The sequence below is a fragment of the Morus notabilis genome, unplaced genomic scaffold, assembly GCF_000414095.1.
Source record: "Morus notabilis unplaced genomic scaffold, ASM41409v2 Scaffold833, whole genome shotgun sequence".
In the NCBI taxonomy this organism is placed as follows: domain Eukaryota; kingdom Viridiplantae; phylum Streptophyta; class Magnoliopsida; order Rosales; family Moraceae; genus Morus; species Morus notabilis.
In genome coordinates, this window is record NW_010356830.1 from 49705 (window position 1) to 70206 (window position 20502).

Here is a 20502-nt window from a genome sequence, read left to right on the forward strand (position 1 = left end):
CTGATTTTATCTATTAACTGTAGTGGTTCTTTGTAACGATATTTGGTCTCAGTTAATTTTGTTGGTGCTGAGCGACTTTTTCTCATTAAGTCTCGACACTTGTATTTGTCTATGTACTTTGAGCGACTTTTTCTCATTAAGTCTCGACACTTGTATTTGTCTATGTACTTGATCCATTTTTACTGGTGGCTCTAGTCAATATTCGGGGTCGAAAACCTTAGTAGTTGATCACTTGCGACTATTATTAAATATGTAATTTGTTAATTTTGGAATGAAATTTTCTCCTAAAAAACAATCTTCTCATAAAAGTGTTGTATTCTGGTACCAACTTTCTAAAGTGATATTCCCCCATGATAGTTTTGGAAGTAAAAAGTTCTTTGGAAAGTCTAATTTTCACCCATATTACTTTTATGTGTAGATTACAATCATAATACTTTCATAAAATTTTTGTATTCGTATGCCAATTTAAAGTGACATTCTCCTCTAATTCACCTCGGTATTGTCCATTGGAAAAGAAAAATTTATTTCGAAAAAGGAACTTTTCAACATAAAATTACTCACAAAACTGTTAAAAGGAAGCTAGAGTCGTCTACTGAAACCAAATTTTTATTTTCAGAGACTACATTAATCATAGGCTTTATTTACCTTTGATCCGAGTAGTTTTTTCTTAATTCTTTTCCAGGGTTTACATAATCTAAACCACTTCCTTTTCCATTACAGAATATCCTATCAGAGAAACAATACTAATCTAAAATACATTTCATACGCAAAATCAATGTCCAATTTGACACAGAAATGGAAGGGAAAGAATGGGAACAAAATCCTGCCTTGAATCAGATTAGTAACCCATTCACAAATTTGAGGCACGCAATAAATAGACATACAAGTTTATATAACTTAAATCTAAAGATAAAAATTGGAAAAAGAACCGGAAGTTTTACAACAATGTGAACAAGGCAAACACTAAAAGCAAACACTAAATTCAAACTCAACCACCAGAAGATAAGACTAAGGGCAGATCAGATAGATCAGGAAGACGCAGGACAAGAATCTGGAACTCAATCTAATGAGTGCGAGTTCGGCTGCTTTCGGCATTCCTAATAGGTAAGAAGTAAGGATGGGCCTGCACGACACAATGTAAAGATCCTTAAACATAACATTTCACACAATCGATGTCGACGATTACAAACATATAAAACACAAATCCCATGTTGATGTATATATGAGATCACTCCAAAACCTTACATGGTGCACATACATAACTGAAGAGCCAAGACAATTTTTACTTGGAACTAGAATACAAGTCAACTATAAATGTGAAAAGGTAGTGTTTCTTCCTATGTAGTAGACTTAGTAGTTTAGTTCATAGAATCAATTCATGAGATCCAAATTATGTTATTTAATAAAAATCCTCGGAGGAACGAAGAAATATAAAAGATATGAATTTTCCAGTTGACTATCCAACTAACACGTGTCAGACATTTGTTTATAAGTAAGAATTTTACCATTGCTTCTTTCGCAGTTGGCCTTTCCTGGTGATCATAGCGTAGCAGAGTGTCTGCAAAGTCAATAGCCTTCACAAAGAAACCATAAGAAACTTATTCAAAAAAAAAAAAAAAATGAAACAAACAAAAATGAAGAAAAATGTTTCGTCACAACTCCTAGCATTTTACCTCAGGTACTGCCAAATGATGGTTGTCAACATTCATGAACTTAGTCCAAGGCTTCCGGCTATGCCTGTACAGAATGTAGAGTTGTTCGTGAACAGAGTCCAAGACAGCAAAAAGGAAGAGAGGAGAAACCATGGGATGATACTAACCTCCCAACAAGGGCTGCAAGATGTAGGTCCAACTCTATACGATACTTGTTCAGATAAGCATTTAATTCATCGGTACCGAGAACCTGTTGCAAGTAGAAGCTTCAGATATTAAATTATATTTCAATTTTGACCCCTCTTTCTCTGTCTCGATGGGGGACCCCTCTTTCTCTGTCAGCTTATATTTCTCCTCTTAATTTTTCCCCTTTGGGGGGATAAGTTTAAATTTTCTTCCTCTTCCTAAAAGAAAACTCCACATGTACTATTTTCCCACGTCACTGCTGCCATATATGCGTCTCAAGTATCACTTAAATAAAGTGTAAGTCCTTATGTCTAGTAAAGTGGAACATAAAAGGAGTACCAATTGAAAATGTGATAATAATAGAAAATATTGGTTCATACTTCATAGGACGTTGCATGTTACAGGCACAATTGCCGAGTGTGTGGAGCCAATTTATCTCTCTGCGTAGAGTTAGTAAGGGCTTTTTAGAATTTTCCATCGTGTATTTTTTGTTGCCCAATTATACTTATGCTGGGATGGCCATTTCAGGAATCAAAGAGATTAGAGGACCAAAAAAAAAAACACACACACACAAAGCCCTAGAGGTATTAAGGGTGTGATTCTCATGTAATTCTATAGCAGCTAAAGTGGAGTAGCTCGTACAATGAGTGTAAAGGTTGCAACCCGTTGAAAATAATTGGGCTATCGGGCTTTTAGGATTTTGTTATTTAGTTTGTTGTGGTTTTGGTAGTAGCCACACAACTACAGACTTTAGATTTTTAATTTATTTAATTATCTTTTATTGTTTGAATGCGATTAGGACTTGGGCTCTACTATTTAAAGCCTTGTTCGTTCACCCTTGGAGAATTTGATCAATATCCCTACATCAATTTTTGATATTCATTAGAATCAAAAAATTTGTGTTTATCCCTACTTTCCTAACATTCATGAGAGAATCAACAGGCTAGTAGATGTTGTATTGTCCAGTATTCTAATGCTATGTTTGGTAGAATGGAAAAGAGGAAAGGAAGAAAATGCATAATTGGATGATTGGATGGGCCTAAGACCGCTTGGGGCATCGGAGGTTTAAGTAGGATGGGGTTTAAGGGGAGGCTGACGGTTCAATGTATAAAAAAAAAAAGTGCATAATTGGATGGAGAATGACAATGTAGCTAGTTTTAGTAAGAAGGAAAGAGGAGGAAAGGGAAAATATGGTGGATAAAAGTTGTGGTGGGTCCCACGAATTTTAATCTTTTCAATGTCGGATGGATTTTTGAGTGGAAAACTTTAAACCAAATAATTATAACCAAAATTACTTTTTTCCTTACTTTCAAAGTAAGATAACATAAGTATGATGAATAAAATAGTAACTTCGTGAGGGGAAAAAAAAAAAAAAAGAAAAAGAAAAAAAGAAAGAAAGAAAGAAAGAAAGAAAGAAAGAATAGGTACTTTACAAATCTCGCATTTTCTTTCCTCCTATCTTCCAAACAACCTGGATCCTTTCCATCATTTCAATTTTCTACCTCTTAACATATTTTTTTTGCCATCCCTTTTCTCTCCTTCCTACCAAAAGGAGTGTTGGTGAATCAACAGGGTACTAGGGATATTTATCCTTTTTTGCGATTTTGTTACACTTTTGCTACATCAATGAACTATAAATCTTGTGTTCTTGCTTGCCTTTCTTTTATATTATTGTTCTCAGAAGTAAAGGCTTAGGACGTTTAATTCTTAACAAAATAATAAACTAAAGAGAATAATATTTTGCTTACAAATAAGCATACCTTTGCTATTTTGACCAGTTGATCATAATTATCATGCCCGTAGAAGAATGGCTCCTTACGGAATATCTGCACAGCACAAGCCCTCAAGAATAAGCTCACAGAAGAATAATCACGTACCTTGAAATATTAGTTAGTCACCCATGGATGATTACGCAAGCAGATCAACCTACTATTTAAGGCAGCATGAAAGAAATCCTACCTAATATATATAACTACTAATTTTACAGAAGAAAATTGCAGCACAAGATTCAGAAAGGACCCGCCATGAAATGGTTAAAGACCATATTACTGGGTAAATTTTAGGCTGAACACAGAAAGTAGAACAAGCAGAGGTTGAAACCTTCAGATTGCTAGAACACACACTCGACATGACAATTGAAAATGCAAAAATGATGCTTCAAGGTGCCACGGTAATACAATACGCAATGGACAAAAAGTATGCCTCAGTAACAGGAATATAAAGAACTCCTCACCATTCCAGCAAACATACAACCAAGGCTCCACATATCTAATGAGTAATCATAATCTTGTATATCAACAAGAAGTTCAGGGCCTTTAAAATATCTGCAAAAGAAATTCCCATGAAGTTTAAACCAAAGTTTAATCCATGTTTAATTTCCTGGAAAGCATAGACTTGGATCATGCTTAATATTGTAGACAGAATAAAATTTAAATCCTACATTACATCGTTTACAATTTCACATCAACTAATAGAAAGAAAAACAAATTCAAATGTTAGTTCTGTTTTAAACCAACCTTGAAGCGACACGAACATTGTACTCTTTCCCCAATCTATAAGACGAAGCTTGCGCTGCTCATGATCAATCATAACATTATGGGGCTTCACATCTCGGTGCATAATACCTTGTGAATGACAATAATCTAAAGCCTGCACAGAAAAAATTGTAAAGACCAAGCTAAAGGTAAATGAAATAAAATCAACTTGCCTGTCCGTTTTTACAATGATAACAAGAAAGTTATGCTCATTCTCAAGTTGTCAGATCAATTATTTGGCAAAAGAAAGAACACCAAAAATAAGACATGGACAACAAAGCTACTAAATTGACCAATCCATACACAGGAATATGACCATATATGACTTTTATGTACTTGGTAAATCAAACATAAAAGGCTAAAACACACAGTTTTACTTGCTTTAATATATATTACCATGACATAATGAAAGATAAGCGTTTAATACTTGCACTGCACATGAAAGAGCAGTAATACTTGGCACTTGCATTTCCATGTCACTAAAAATATAAGCTTTAAATACTTAAGCACGAAAGAAAAATAATACTACATGAGCAACCTCAGGATGTTGTTTATGTATAAAACAAAATGAGCTGACGGGAGCTTGCCTTCAAGAGTTCATAGATATAGTATCGTATATCATAATCTGAGAGTGTTGGATAGAGCACTTTAAAGTCTGTATTATTCACATATTCGAATATTAAACTTGGCGTCTTCGATTGCTGGTCTCTAACAATATCAAGCAACTTCACAACATTGGGCCCTCCACAAAGATTCTGCAGTATCTTGATCTCCCTCTTAATCTGCATTCAGAGGGTCAAGTACACTGTGAAACCTCTATAACCATCCACTTTTCAATAAATTTGTTACCTTTCCACCTCTAACAACATTCTGATTCCTTATTACAGTTCTTATATTATATAGAAAACAAAATACATTAGTAAATTACTATCAAAAGAGAGGAAAAGAAGTAACAGCTGACAATATTCTTTCATCGTCTCATACCTAGCTTAACTTAATAGTTTTATCAAAGACTTAGTGCAATTCATTTCACAAAAGCTGATAAAACTCAACAGTAATAGACTCTTTAGTGTAATTCCTTACAAAACCCAGGCATATATAAGTATATAGTTATAAGTACCACTAAAGCTGATAAAACTCAATAATAAAAGACTCTTATAATATTCAATTACAAAGGCATGGTAATATAATAGGACAAGAATATAGTTCTGAGTATTTCAATAATGATAGCATATGAAATATTGAATAACATAGTAGAGGGCAAAAATACTGCAATTTTGCAAGAACTCGCCTTTTTCTTTTTCACAGGCTTGAGAATCTTAATAATACACTTCTCGCTATCGGTACAGTGAACTCCCTCAAAAACCTCACTATATTTTCCCCTGCCGACCTTCCTCACCACCTCGTAATCATCTTGTTCTCTGAAAAATCACAACAAAGAACGAAAATTTCCATAATTCGAATCCAAAGTCCATAGAAAAAAAAAAGAGAAAAGAAAAACACCATGACTCAATTCTTTCTTCCGCTCGCTTTTCCCTCCCGTTTTCTCGTCATCCAAACATATAGCAAGAAAACCTAGACAAAAAGCGCAAGAGATTACCCCCACTGGACGGTGAGCGACTCGTAGTCCCAGTACTCCTTGGGGCGGATCACGTTAACATCGCTGTAAACCCTAGCCTTAGAGGCGGCGCCGGGGCGGCGGATGGACTTTCCGATCTTCTGCGCCAGGGTTTCCGGCGAGAGAGGCGGCGGAGGGGAGAGGCGGTGGCTCTGCGACGGCGTCCGGCTGTGGGAGAAGAAGGTGGTCGTCGACGAGGATATGAGTCGGCGAGGAGAGGGAGAGAGATGGGAGGAGAGAGATATAGAAAGGGAGCAGTTGAGGAAGAGAGAGAAGAGATTACTGTTGTGGGAGTGGGAGAAGAGGGTGAATTGGATGAAGGGCCTTTTGGCCATCAAAATCAAAAAAAAAAAAAAAAAAGTCTTTTCTTTGATTATTGGGAAAATAGCAGACGTACGACCGATGCCACTACTCATATTCTCTCCTAATTCTTTCCGTTTCATTTTCATTTTCATTTTTCTTTTTCTTTTCTCTTTGTTTCCCTCCCTCCGTCGTTTTTTGTTGTTTTGCTCTTTTTCAAACGCCAATTTTTTTCCTCTTTTTTCGTTTTAGCGTTTTGCTACTCTTTAATTTAATGATATTACAAAATAATCAATTTCTTTTAACAACTTTAGAAACTCAATTTTTTGTTATAATATTTTTTCTTTTAAAAAATTTAAATATGTAATTTATTGTAGTATTCTTTCTCACATAAAATTAATTTTAGAACTCTAATTCTTAACTCAGTGAAAAAATATACCCATTAAAATAAAAATTTATAAAATTGAATAAATCACCATCATACACCTCACATATTGTTAATTGATATTTATTGAAACGGATATAGGACCTTAAATTTTAGAATATTTGACATTTAGGTACTCAATTTAAGAATTTAGACATTTAAGTCCCACTACTTTTAATTTGTTGACATCACATTCTCCCTTTTAAGAATTCAACACTTAAATGCCCATTATATTAGCATCATTTGTCTCTATAAGAAGGACTAATTTCAACAATACCTTGAAACTATGTACTTTATTTGAAGATGCTCGCTAAACTTTAAAAATGGTTCCTTTTTCTTCATGAGGTATGTATCAATTCAAAATGCCTCTTACATTTATAATACTAATAAATTGATGAAATGACACTACTTATATTTTTATAAATGTCTCCCAAATTAAACGATTGAACGAAGCTTAAATCTAAAGCTGAGAATGAACGAAAGTGGCATTTTTTTTTTTTTTTCATTTAGTGAACTTTTTCTAATGAATAAGAAGCTGGCTTGTAACATACCCAAACATTGAACACAATTTGTGGACCAACTACAAGGGGCTTCTCGGACTAAGTGATAACTGTAGAAGAATAGCCTTTTTACTCAATTTATATCTTATTGATTATATTGTGCTTATTGGTGTTTGGCAAGAGTTTTACCACTACTAATAGTGTTTTCTGTTTCATAAACTCAGATTATGCTGGTGATTTGAACAAAAGAAGATCCTTAGTAGGTTATTTCTTTACACTTTTGATCTGTGCTATTAGTTGGAAACTACTCTGCAAGGTCTAATTGCTTTCTCTACAATAGAAAGAGGTAGAGCTTTCATGAATTTTTAATTGATATGATATGAAAATCTAATTAATCTTGACATCGAAAGGACATGAAAAGGAACATAAATTATGGGGCACATAAGTCAATTTTGGTAGGAAAATAGAAGCGTTGACGAAAGCCTTAGAGGTTTTGTAAGAGGTTTGCGCTTGCAACAACATTTTATCAAATGAGAAGGTATTAAGAGACAAATATGAATGTCGTCCCCACTAAATTTTTGAAAAATATATATTAAATATTTTAATCTTTTCGTCTTGCTCCTACTAAGATTCTTATTCGCCCCCCACTTAACTTTATCTTTTTATGTTTTATTTCTATATTTCTTTTATAAATAACTTTACCCTTTTTATAATTTTACTAATGAGCTAATGCTTTCTACGATGATTTTTTATACTTCCAATTTGACGTTAACAAATTATACATTATACTTGAATTGTATTACATTTAGATTTATACTTTTATCTTTCAAATTCATACTAGATCTATTTTTTTTTTGGTCAAAAGTTGATTTTGATTAGGAAAAATACAAAACATTTTTCACATTTTACAGTTTTAGTTTTATTTTGCTTTATTCTTCGTCTTTTATTCCGGACATTTAGGTATTTTTTAATAAATAACCCAAAAAAGGTACGAATTATGCGTAAATTCGTTCCTCCAATTCTAACCCCACTACATTTTACTGTTGGTTATTATGATAGAGAAAACGTTATATAGGCATGTTCATTTCGCTGATTCGAGTTTAGAATTTGAGTTTTGTTACAATAAAAAACTCTCATAAATAATCACATCTAACTTTTTTACTACAGTAAAAAGCTCTCACATAAAATTACATCTCAACTCGAATTAAAAATTCGAATCAACGAACTAAACGGGCCCAAATTGTTTCATCAGATGGCCAAACACATTAATATAAAAAATCATTCTTACCAGACAACCCACGCCATCGTTTCCATCAAATTATACCTCACCGACTTCCAAGTTCCATTCTTCCCTTTTTCTACTCTACCAAACATAGCATAAAAACAACTATTACTTAAAGGTACAAGCTTTACTAGATTTGGGTAAAAGACAATCTTATCTTGTTTTCAGTTAATAATGAAAAAAGGGTTAAAAGATCTGTGTTCGAAGTTCAACCTTTGATTGGGGACATCGCACGTGACATTTATGACATTTTTGGGTAGTGATGATAGGAAAAATTCATGGCCTTCGAAGCCACTGCTTTTTGACTAACCAATACGGAAAGCGGAAAGCTAATCTAAAAAAAAAAAAAAAAAAGGCACAAATATCAACAAACAAACAAACCGAAGCGGGAAACTTCGAACGAGAAAACCATGGACGATGTTAGGGCAAGCTCTGCTTGGGTCGCCAGCCGCTCTTCTCACGTCGTCGTCGATTCTTTGGGTTCGTCAATCATAAACACCCGCATTTTATTTTGCAGCTTTCTGTAAATTTCTGCTCTGTATCTCTGTGAATATAATAATATATGCAGGGGTTGAGAAAGTGGTGGAGAATATCGGTTCCATTCCTCGAGTGAAATGGGATTTCGAAGGGATTCACTATTTTGATAATGGCCCTCTCACCGTTCAGTATCTCTTGGTCTTGGACGCTTTGAATTTCTGCTTTTGGCCCGGTATGTATATAATCATATACACACATATATATATATATATATATATATATGTATATTATGAGGTTGTTGAAGCAGATAGAAATGGGACTAACATAGGGATATTTTTCTGCTTGTTGATTTTCTTGGTTATATTATTTAATGCAATTCAATGGTATTTTTATGAAGTATTTGTTGTTTTGTATTCCCAAGCTTAGAAAATGATAGTGTGTGACTCTGTTGAAAGAAAGAACAAATTGGTAAAATGGATTGTGGCATTTTTCTTGCTCCAGGTGTTTTCCCTTTTTCAACACTTTTTTTCCCCTTTCCGATTGGTTCTTTCTCTGAGGTGACGTTTGTTCATGATTCTGATTTTTTAAATTTAAATTTTTTGTGAGAGAAAAATATGTAGCAGAATCAAGAACTATGATCTTAAACTAGACAGAACTCTTGAAACAAACGTTGATTGCAATTTCCACTTTATGTCAATGGAGAAAACTTAAGTTGACATATGCTTATATTAGCTCGTACTAATATCAATTGGAACCTGCAGATGCTTATATATGTATATATGTGTGAGTGTGTAATATCTACTTAGTTCTTTCTGTAATTTTCTCTGGTTTCCCTGCTGATGTTGTTTCTTTTTTGGTTTTGATCGACTTTGTTTTTGTTGATTGTAATTTACAGATGCCGATCTAAATTATGATCATTTAGCCTCGGGGCTGAAGGAAGCTCTACAGAATGACAAGTCTGTTTTCGACGCTGATCGTTTGCAGAAATACACTGGTAATTGACTTACCAAGTTCATCTTTCTTTGGCCTTGATCCTTGTTGATCTGATGTAGTTGGTCAATGTCGGTTAGATAAGGGTTTCTCATTAGAGATAAGGTTTCTAAAGGTAGAGTTTATCTTTAATTAGAATAGAATTTATCCTTAATTAGGATAGTTTCTTTTAGAAAGATAAGGTTTCTTCCTTAGCCTATTTATTCTGAATTATTTTTGACTATTCTAAAAAAAATAGAAAAAAGTTTCTTTCTAGAAAATTTACATTGTATTAGAGCCATGACAAAAACAGCCATGGTTGGTGCCGCCAAAGATGCGAGTTCCTCAGAGGTTGCCGATGAGGTTGTTCCTCAATCTCCTATGTATCTACCCGATCATTCCCTTCAAATAACCATTCATAAACTGAATGGAAAAAATTATGTAGAATGGTCACAATTTGTCAAACTTGTGATCGATGGTAAAGGAAAGCTCGGTTACCTGACCGGAGAAATAAAACAGCATACTGATGATGCACAAAGCAGAAGAGATGGAAATTAGAGAACTCAATGGTAATTGCCTGGTTGATTAATTCTATGGAACCAATGATTGGGAAACCATTCATGTTTCTCCCAACTGCTTGAGATGTTTGGGAAGCAGTGTGGGATACATACTCTGATCTGCAAAATTATTCCCAAGTGTTTGAATTAAATGCCAAGATGTGGAGATCCCAGCAAGGAGATTGAGAAGTGACTGTGTATTATAACGAGATGATGACACTATGGCAAGAACTTGATCTACTTGAAGAAGAAGAATGGGAGAGTCCAAGTGATAGTGTTCGATACAAGAAAAAAATTGAAAGAAACCGTGTGTTTGTATTTCTTGCTGGTTTAAACAAAGAATTAGATGAAGTTCGTGGTTGAATTTTTAGTCGAACACCTCTCCCCTCAATTAGAGAGGTTTTCTTTGAAGTTCGCAGACATGTCATGATGAAACCAGCAGAAGACACTCAACCAAGCCTTGATGCTGAGAGTTCTGCACTGGCTACAAAAGGGTATGATCCAGAGGGCGAAAGGAAGAATGGGAGATAGAAGCCATGGTGTGATCACTGCAAAAAACCATGGCACACCCGTGAGAACTGTTGGAAAATTCACAGCAAGCTAGCAAACCGGAAAATGAAGCAGAATGGCGACACTCGGGCATTCCAGGCTAGCAACAATAATGAAACAGGGCAGCAACAAGTTTCCTCAGAAACTCTTCCATTTACAAAGGAACAACTTGACCACCTGTACAAAATGTTTCAGCCACCCTTACAATCCCCAGTAAATTCCAACCCTTCTTGTTCAGTAGCAAAAAAAAGTAATTACCTCACAGCTGCTCTTATTAGTGTCAATCCAAATTGTTCTTGGATAATCGATTCCAGTGCAAACCGATCACATGACCGGATTATCACAATTATTTCATCTTATAGACCATGTGTAGGAAATCAAAAAATCAAAATAGCTGATGGTTCCCTCTCAGCCATAGCCGGGAAAGGAACCATCACTATTTATCCTGCACCAAACACCCATTGTCCAATTTTGTGTCGTATGAAAAAGTGTCTCCCTCTTTCCATGCATTTATCTCACAACTCTCCAGTGTAGCTATTCCAAAAAATGTACAGGAGGCTTTAGTTGTTCCCGATTGGAAGGAAGCAATTTATGAAGAGATGAGGACTCTTGAGAAAAATGAAACATGGGACGAAGTAGACTTGCCATGCGGGAAAACAACCGTTGGCTGCAAATGGGTGTTTACCGTGAAGTACAACTCAGATGGCTCATTGGAAAGGTATAAAGCTCGCTTGGTAGCAAAGGGATTTACACAAACATACAGTATTGACTACTCCGAAACCTTATCTCCAGTAGCAAAACTAAACACAATAAGGGTTCTCGTGTCCATTGCCGTGAATCTTGATTGGCCTCTACATCAGCTAGACATAAAAAATGCCTTCCTCCATGGAGAATTAGCATAAGAGGTGTATATGGATGCTCCACTAGGTTTTTCCAAGAGGTTTGGTTCGAGGGTCTATCGATTAAAAAAGTCTATGTATGAGCTCAAGCAATCTCCTAGAGCTTGGTTTGAACGATTTGCAAAGTTTGTAAAAGGCCAAGGCTTTACTCAAGGACAAGCAGACCATACTCGATTCATGAAGATATCCTCTGAAGGGAAGATCGCTGTCTTAATTGTCTACGTGGATGATATTATCCTTATAGGAGATGACTTCAAAGAAATGAGTAAATTAAAGTAGTGCTTGGCTACTGAATTTGAGATTAAGGATCTGGGACCATTACGATACTTTCTGCGTATGGAATTTGCTCAATCCAAGAAAGGGATTGTCGTCTCATAGCGCAAATATATCCTTGATCTTTTAGAAGAAACAGGGATGAGTGGATGTAGACCGGCTGACACCCCTATGGAGTTCAAGGTAAAACTTGGTGAAGGAGAGAAAGAGGTCCAGGTTGATACAAACCGATACCAGAGACTCATTGGCAAGTTAATTTACCTGTCTCATACAAGACCTGATATCGCATTCGCAATAAGTGTGGTTAGCCAGTTCATGCACGCCCTGTACGAGGAACACCTTGAAGCGGTTTACCGGATCTTGAGGTATTTAAAAGGAACTCCAAGAAAAGGATTGTTTTTCAGGAAAAGTGAGCATAGGGGAATTGAAGTCTATACGGATGCTGACTGGGCAGGATCAATAGTGGATAGAAGATCAACCTCTGGATATTGCACATTCTTATGGGAAAATTTAGTCACGTGGAGGAGCAAAAAGCAAAGTGTAGAGCTAGAAGTAGTGCCGAGGCCGAGTATAGATCAATGGCACTAAGAATATGTGAGGTACTATGGCTACTGAGAGTCCTCAAGGAGCTTAGAAGACTACACGATAGTCCTATAAAACTATATTGTGACAACAAGGTAAAACTATATTGTGACAACAAGGCTGCAATCAGTATCGCGCACAATCCTGTTCAACATGACAAAACAAAGCACATTGAGGTGGATAGACACTTTATAAAGGAGAAGCTTGAAGAAGGGGTCATCTGCACGCCATTTGTTCCAACCACACAACAAGTTGCAGATATTCTAACAAATGGACCCCTAAGGCAGAAGTTTGAGTTTCTAGTTAGTAAGTTGGGCAAGATAGATATCTTTGCACCAACTTGAGGGGAAGTGTCGGTTAGATAAGGGTTTATCATTAGAGATAAGATTTCTAAAGTTAGAGTTTATCTTTAATTAGGATAGAGTTTATCCTTAATTAGGACAGTTTCTTTTAGGAAGATAAAGTTTCTTCCTTAGCCTATTTATTATGTATTATTTTTTACTATTCTAAAAAATAATAGAAAAAAGTTTCTTTCTAGAAAATTTACAGTCAGTAACATCTATATCTCATAGCGTAAGTTACTAGTAAGAGAGCAAATTTGGCTCTGCATTTTGTAGATTTAGTGCGTCCTTTTTAAGATTCATAAACTTTTAAATCTGTTACAGTAATTAGTAGACTAACTTTTTCTTTTATTTTTTATTTTTTATGCCAATCTCAGTAAGTTAACTTAGTTTAGATTCTCAATAAGATACCTGCAGAGGACTTGCAGAAAGTTAACTTCAATGAGGGATGGGCTAACCGTTTAGATTTCTTATGAACAAGTTGTTTCCCAAGAGAGTTTTCGGTTGACACTTTCTTTTATTCTCTGTATTTGGTAACCTGCAAGCTTGTATTGGAGAGCTGCTCCTTCATAGGTATGGTAAATTGATGACATCTCTTTCTTTTGCAAGGTCCTCAGTTACGTAAGCTCTTGAAATGGCCTAGGCCACTTCCTTTAGAGGACGAACGGGTTCGGTTGCTGCATGAGGTGATTTTGACTTTTACAATTAGCTCGCTTTGCATAAGGAACACAATTTAAGTTCATAGCCTTCTAATTTTTATATTGAAAGTGGATCTAAAACTAACGCTATGTAATTGCAAAGGTTGGATTTGAACTGGATAGAAGCTTTGATGGCAAAGCGTCCAATCTTGTGGAGTCCTGTGGAAAATCAGCTGCGAGGCTTGTAGCTCTGGTTGCTAGTCACTTCCCCGGTATCCTTGCATTACTTGCACAAGAAATTCCTGTTTATCGGTTTCCACTTTAGCTGGAATCTTGACCTTTTCTTTATTAAAATGTTATAGGTTTCCGAGACCACTCACTCTACAAAGGACATCAGGTATTCTTGTACAAAAGAGCTCAAATATTTGCTGCAGATTTATGGGGTGCATTCGAGGGTCAAGGATATGGAGAATTTAATGACATTGGATCAATAACTATAATGGCGGACTATATTGTCCCAGCTGTTCTTCAGCAGATTGGCGTGCTGAAATATAGTCCAACACTCACCAACAAAATTGAGGCTGATAAGGAAATTGTTCCAGGCAGTGAGGAAGAAGTTGAACTTCGAGCTTGCTCTATATATGCAGTGGAAAAAATGAGGGAGTTGATCAGTATAAAATCAGGGAAGCAGGTATATAGATAAAAATGACGTTTGTTACTTTCAGAAAGATTTGCCAGATGTTTATGCTGATATGATATTGTTATTCAAAGATAGCTTATACTGATATGAACATGTTTTTTCGAAGTTCTTTCCAACAAGAGCATATGTTATTGTCATCATTGATGGGCATTTGGTATCTTACATAATGCATGACCTTGCCCTTTCCTTGAAAAAGTTATTTTTTTCTTCAGTTTTCTACTCTTGCTCTATTTGCAACTTTCATTCTTGTAATCTAATTGTTCAAATTTATGACTTTCACTTTTTCAGGTACTTAGCGTGGAGCTAGATCTTTGGCTTTGGTCTTTCGGCATTCAGTTTCCATCTCTGAAACACCATCGAACACTATCGATATACTATTGAGTGCACCAAAACAGAGTGCGGTTGTTGCTATATGTTCTCCACTATTAGATAGGAAAGAACTGGGCATTTAGTAACAGCAATGAGATCTGATTATTTTATACCCTCATGAAATGTGTTTTGAATTTGATCTTTTTATCCTTCTCTTTTAGTATTAACTAATCATTTTTTTTTTTTTTCCCAATTGAGCTACATGTTTGCTAATTCTGTATATTGAAATCTTCATCCACATAACAATCATATGGTCTGCCACTAGTACTCTGTTTTTCAATTGCTCATCGAGAGACAAGATGATATCCAACACCATATCAGCACCACTTTTTGTCAAAGAATTAAATACACAAGTCCTAAGAGTTCATGGAACACAATGGGAAGTACATGCTTTGTTTATTCAGTGCCCTTGGTGATATTCAGATTGTGGAGCTAGAGCAAGGGTTCTTAGTTGTGGGCAAATTTCCATCGTAACTACATTTCAGGACGTCCGGTTTCCTCACTAGCCGGGGTCCAACTGGCACTTTGCCGGCTTTTGGACGAATATCCTGCAGATGCATATAATCAACTCTTAAATTTAACTGTCGACAGCTTTGAACCTTTAACTTTTCAAAATAGAAACTACGGAGAAATAATCCAAAACCATACGTGTGCCTGGCTTTCTACAAATGAAAACTACTAATCTGGATTCTGGATAACTTAAAACATGAATTGATCCCTCTATTTTTTGCTATTCGCTCCTGCTGGAGCATCCGATTGCTTCGTCTTATCAATAAGTAGTTATGAGGACCACCCGCCTTTCTAATAACATTCCTTTTCACCATTCTTTTTTATTTTTTAGTTTTAATCCCCCTTTAAGACCAAAGGATACATTGTGTTGTTAGAAAAAACAGAAAACTTTTGTGAGAATGGGCAATACCTGTTAATAGTTTGAAACGGAAACAAAGTAGAACTCGCATACTATAAGGTTGGTGAATGGTAGAATAAACAGAAAATTCATAGTTATTGGAGACTAGGCCGGAGGAGAACTACTACCTGATCAAATATTGCAGTTGGAATTGCCAGAGTTGCCACAGCATTGGGGGAATCGACTATACCAGAAATCCTCCCTTCACATGGGCAGCAGGATAACAGAAGGTAGACCTGAATTTTTGTCAATTATGGATTATATGTCTGATATACGGTGATTCTTAGAGGAATTGCACTTGTAAAACAGAGAAATGATGACCTGTTCTTTGGAATATCCAAATTTGGAGAGGTAGTCAATGGCATTAAGTACTGCACGCTTGTAAGCAACGGTTGCGTCGAGATAGTGCTGCCTCCCGCTCTCATCAACACTTATACCCTCAAATACCAGCCATTCTGAGAATCTTGGTTCAACAGGTCCTATCTCAAATATTGGGTTCACATGAAGAGGAGTTGGCCCCATTGGCGTCAGATACTCTTTCATTCCATCCCTTATAATCTCACATCTGATACAACGTTAGAGTCAGTATTACCCTGCAACCATGGCTAGTTTCTTTTCAAAGCATGCTGCCATGAATTAATAGTTCACAAGAGGTAAAGACCCATTTTTGTTTCCTACTTGAAGCACATATGAAGAGAGACCAATTATGGCGTCTAAAGTTTGTAGTTTGAAGTAAAAGAAAGTCACTGATGAAGTGAGTTATGGTAAACCAATGGCAAATTCAAAGGATCGTAACCGAGGCAGAACTCAAAACCACTTTTAGGAGTTTCTTAGGAACGTTTGGCAACTTGCATCCTGTAGAGGTCATTATTCTGTATTTCGGTCCCTGCTCGTTTGCAACTACCTTTTGCATATGCCCACCTTCCCTTTGTTTATCATGTCAAAACATATAAAATATTGCAATATATTCGAATGTATAAACAATACTTGTGTTTGCTGCCATTCGTATGTAAAAATGCGAGTACGGATTGTAATGCTGATAAATGTCAAATATGAATCCAAAATAAAGCTTAAGTCACCATCGAAACTTTACGAGATCGAGAAATAAGAAATGTACTTGAGATCCAGAAAGCCACTCATCTCAATTGCCCCACAGAATGAGACTTCACCATCGCCCTGAGAGAAGTGCATATCACCAGTACTGAGATTTCCTCCTTCTACAAATACAGGAAGGTATATCTTTGATCCTCTACTAAGGTTTTTTATGTCGCAGTTTCCACCATTTTCTCTCCCCGGTATCGTCCTTGCAGCCTCCTGAGCTATCTTCTCCCATTCAGGAGTGCCCTCTTTGATCTACACGAGCACAATAACAATGCTTTAGATTATCAGATTTTTACAGATTAACTAAGAAGCATAACCATTTTATGTGATATAATTAGATGAACTGAAACTTTGTTTGTGGTTGCTTTCTTAGCTTCATAAGATGTTCATTAAGTCCTACCTTTCCGAGGACACAACCTTTTGTTGTTGGTAAGTTGGCCAATGGTCGTTGATGCAAGACTTCACATAGTTTCAGAGACTCGAGTCCATTCTCAACCAGCTCTCTCTCCCTGTCATTCCATATATTGAGGAGTTCCATTGATGGCGCTGTTCCAATTATTCCCGGGTGAGTTAAACCCGGAAATCTTACTCCTGCAATGCATGAATTACCATTAGAAAGCAGTGTTATGTTTAATAGCCAGAGGATGAAAAAGGTTGAGAAATCACCTGGTATTTGAGGAGAGTAAGCATATATTCCTTCAAAATACCAAATAGCTTTGGTTGCACAAGGAAAATGGTCGGTCAGAAAACCGCCGCCATTCTCTCGATCGAATGTGGCTGTGTAACCCCATTCATCTCCTGGAAGTGGACCCAAGTTGCAGATCTCAACCGCCAGAAGATCCCCTGGCTTGGCTGCAGCTCCATCCTTGTCCAATATTCTGATAGGCCCACTGAGATAATGAACCTGCAGCCAGTTTTTAAGCCTCTAAATTCTCATATGGAATAAAACATACAATTCCAACTACTCTTGTTTTCTACTAAAGTAAATTAGATCCTTCTATCCTTGACAAGCTGGCCTTAAGGAGTATACGTTCCAACTTCCAAGTTTAATGCACCTTCTCACAGGGTAATTTTCTATCACTCAATTATCTATGAAAAGGATACAAAACTGTACTTACAGGGGAAAGGTCTAGGAATTTAACATCAAGAGCCGAATCGTCATCCTTAATGGCACCACCGGTCCAATCGACCATTTCTACTCTAAAGAGCTCACCGGTCTTGACCTCTGCAACCGGCGGAATCCGAGGGTGCCACCGGTTGTGAAGAGATTGCTTTTGCTGCCATGGCTTGCTCTTTAGGTCTATGGACACTACTACTTTTGGAGTCAGAGGAGCCATAATTGATGTAAAAACCCAAGTGGGAATCAAACTTATGGAGTCAAAAATGAGTATTGACACTACAGAAAGACACAAAGATAACGGCTTTAGACTTTTATTAGGCTAACCAAATTGAAAGATGAGACTCTCTCTCTCTCTCTCTCTCTCTCTCTCTCTTGAAAATTACAAAAATGGTCCCCAAAACCAACTTTAGTTAGAGAACAATTAGGATCCGACAAAGCTTCGGAGATTTCTGAAGATATCATATGAAAATATGTGATTTCATAAAGGAATAAAAATCTCTTCACTCTTCCCCAGAAAAATAAAATAACACCATACAGTCTTCGTTTCTGAATCATTGATTTCGATTATCGGCACCAAGAAACAAACGCAACCTCTCAATAATCATTGAAAAAAGAAATTTACTTTCAAAAAACTTGAAAATCAAAATCAGATCTTTCTTTTGGTTGCAGACAAACAAACTCACGATATAAGGATCGGCGTGTTTGATGTCATGGGCGGTGAATTCCTTGGTAATACCGCCGCCGCTGAAATCCACCATTTCAACTCTGAAGACCTCGCCGGCGGCGACCTCCGCGACCGGCGGGATCTCCGGGTGCCATCGGTTGTGGAGGGGAAGCTCCTGTTCCCGAGGCTTCTTGTTCACGTCGATTGGGACGACCAGTCGCGGACCGTGTTGAGCCATGGATCCGACCAGACAAAACTAGGTGAGTTCCCAATACGGAGAGGATTCTCAGTGTCCATGGAAATGGAAATGGAATCAATCAGCGTCCAGATTTCGTTTTCAGATGAGACGTTCGACAGCCATGAGAGGTCGTCAGGCACGACAAAGTTTAGTGTTGATATTTTAAGTCGTGTGTTCATGAATGTATCATGAGTGCTTTGATTTGGATCTAGTAAAGAGTTGCTTTTTCAATTGTCGTTGTTGTTGTCATATCAGAAGCAGGAGAATTTATTTTCAAGGGATTTTTGCGTTAAGTGTCTGCTGATTATTAGTTAAGTTTAGCCACTCTCATTAGTATTGATGGCAATGGATTGTAGAACTTTGAAAACTGTTCGTTAATTTGAGTTTTTAATTTGAGTTGAGATATAATATTATATGAGAGTTTTTTATTGTAATAAAAAAATTAAATGTGACTGTTTCTAATAATTTTTTACTGTAACAAAACTCGAATTCTAAATTTAAATCAGTGAAATAAACGGGACCTCGAGACTATACGACGGACTCAGAGATTATTTTTTTTAATTTTTTTTTTATATAATTAATGATACCTTCATTTCGAGGATTTGCTAAGTTGATTACTCTCTCTGTGGAAGAGAAATGCATTCGATTACTCTCTTTGTTATTTTTTATGTTTATTATTTAACATGTGAATTTTATTATCTTATTTTTTATTTAAATAATAATATATTTAATTAATAGAGTCTGATAAATGGAACAAATAATAAAAAAGTGATACTATCATTACTTCTTTTTTTTTTTAATTATGATACTGGATGATTACTCCATTATGCGGTCTAAAAAGTTATCACATAAATTATTTCAAAGTTATCTTATAAATTCACATTTTTAAAAGATTATTTTACAAATAATACTTTCTTATTAAGCCATTTTTATAAAGAACTTCGGAATTTGACACGTCTATGTTGTGGAGTATTTTCAATTGGATTACAACTATTAAAGTTTGAAGGATTATTATCACTTATGCTTTCTGAACTTTAGGGTCATTTTTAATTTATCTCTTAAATTTTTAAAACTCTCATTTTACTCTCTAAACTTTAAATTATTTCCACTTAACCCTTTTTGTAATAATTTTTATTAACAACATATAGTAATATAGAATAACGTAGTTACGTGATCTTTTTTGTTTGGATTTCTATTAAAAATAAACCAATAAAAACCATATAACCACATTGAACTTCCTCTTTTTACGTCTAATTTTAAGAGAAATTACATTAAAAGAAGTTAAGTGAGAACAATATAAAATTTATAGAGTAAAATGAGAGTTTTTAGAATTTAAAAGACAAACTAGTAATAATCTGTTCAATGAGCACTAGTGAGAATAATCTAAATTTGAAAAGTAATCTTGTACTTCCAAAGAGTGATCAATGCGAAGAAAATTCTTAAAAAATAAAAACTACATTAGAAATTCATAGTTCAAATTTCAAAAATTTTATGATTAGGCAAAAATTGATTTTGAGGTCCTACTATTTTTAGATTATGTATTTGGTATCTCGAGAGTAATTTTTAAATGTTTTACATTAATTGGTGTTACTATTTAATTTGGTTGTTTTTCCATGGATATA

The 20502-nt window shown here is 35.7% G+C and overlaps 2 protein-coding genes and 1 pseudogene across 3 annotated transcripts; 1 reads left to right on the top strand and 2 right to left on the bottom strand.

Annotated features, from left to right (window-relative positions):
• Positions 1-796: 796 nt before the first annotated feature.
• On the bottom strand, positions 797-6386 carry LOC21389360 (annotated as a pseudogene).
• A 2361-nt stretch (positions 6387-8747) lies between these two features.
• Positions 8748-15005, top strand: LOC21389361 (queuosine salvage protein). The gene is made up of 7 exons (XM_024161909.1): positions 8748-8976; positions 9065-9205; positions 9869-9967; positions 13753-13829; positions 13945-14053; positions 14144-14472; positions 14770-15005. The coding sequence occupies exons 1-7, from the start codon at positions 8907-8909 to the stop codon at positions 14860-14862; spliced, it is 918 nt and encodes a 305-aa protein (XP_024017677.1). The 5' UTR covers positions 8748-8906; the 3' UTR covers positions 14863-15005.
• A 79-nt stretch (positions 15006-15084) lies between these two features.
• On the bottom strand, positions 15085-19066 carry LOC21389362 (formamidase). Of its 2 annotated transcripts, none has more exons than XM_024161899.1 (7): positions 18662-19066; positions 17525-17762; positions 17259-17449; positions 16875-17110; positions 16079-16322; positions 15886-15993; positions 15085-15398 (listed from the first exon to the last, which is right to left on the bottom strand). In XM_024161899.1, the coding sequence occupies exons 1-7, from the start codon at positions 18878-18880 to the stop codon at positions 15270-15272; spliced, it is 1365 nt and encodes a 454-aa protein (XP_024017667.1). In that variant the 5' UTR covers positions 18881-19066; the 3' UTR covers positions 15085-15269. The 2 variants fall into 2 exon arrangements, with proteins under 2 accessions (XP_024017667.1, XP_010086952.1); XM_010088650.2 differs by lacking the exon at positions 18662-19066 and adding an exon at positions 17977-18293.
• Between the last annotated feature and the right edge of the window lie 1436 nt (positions 19067-20502).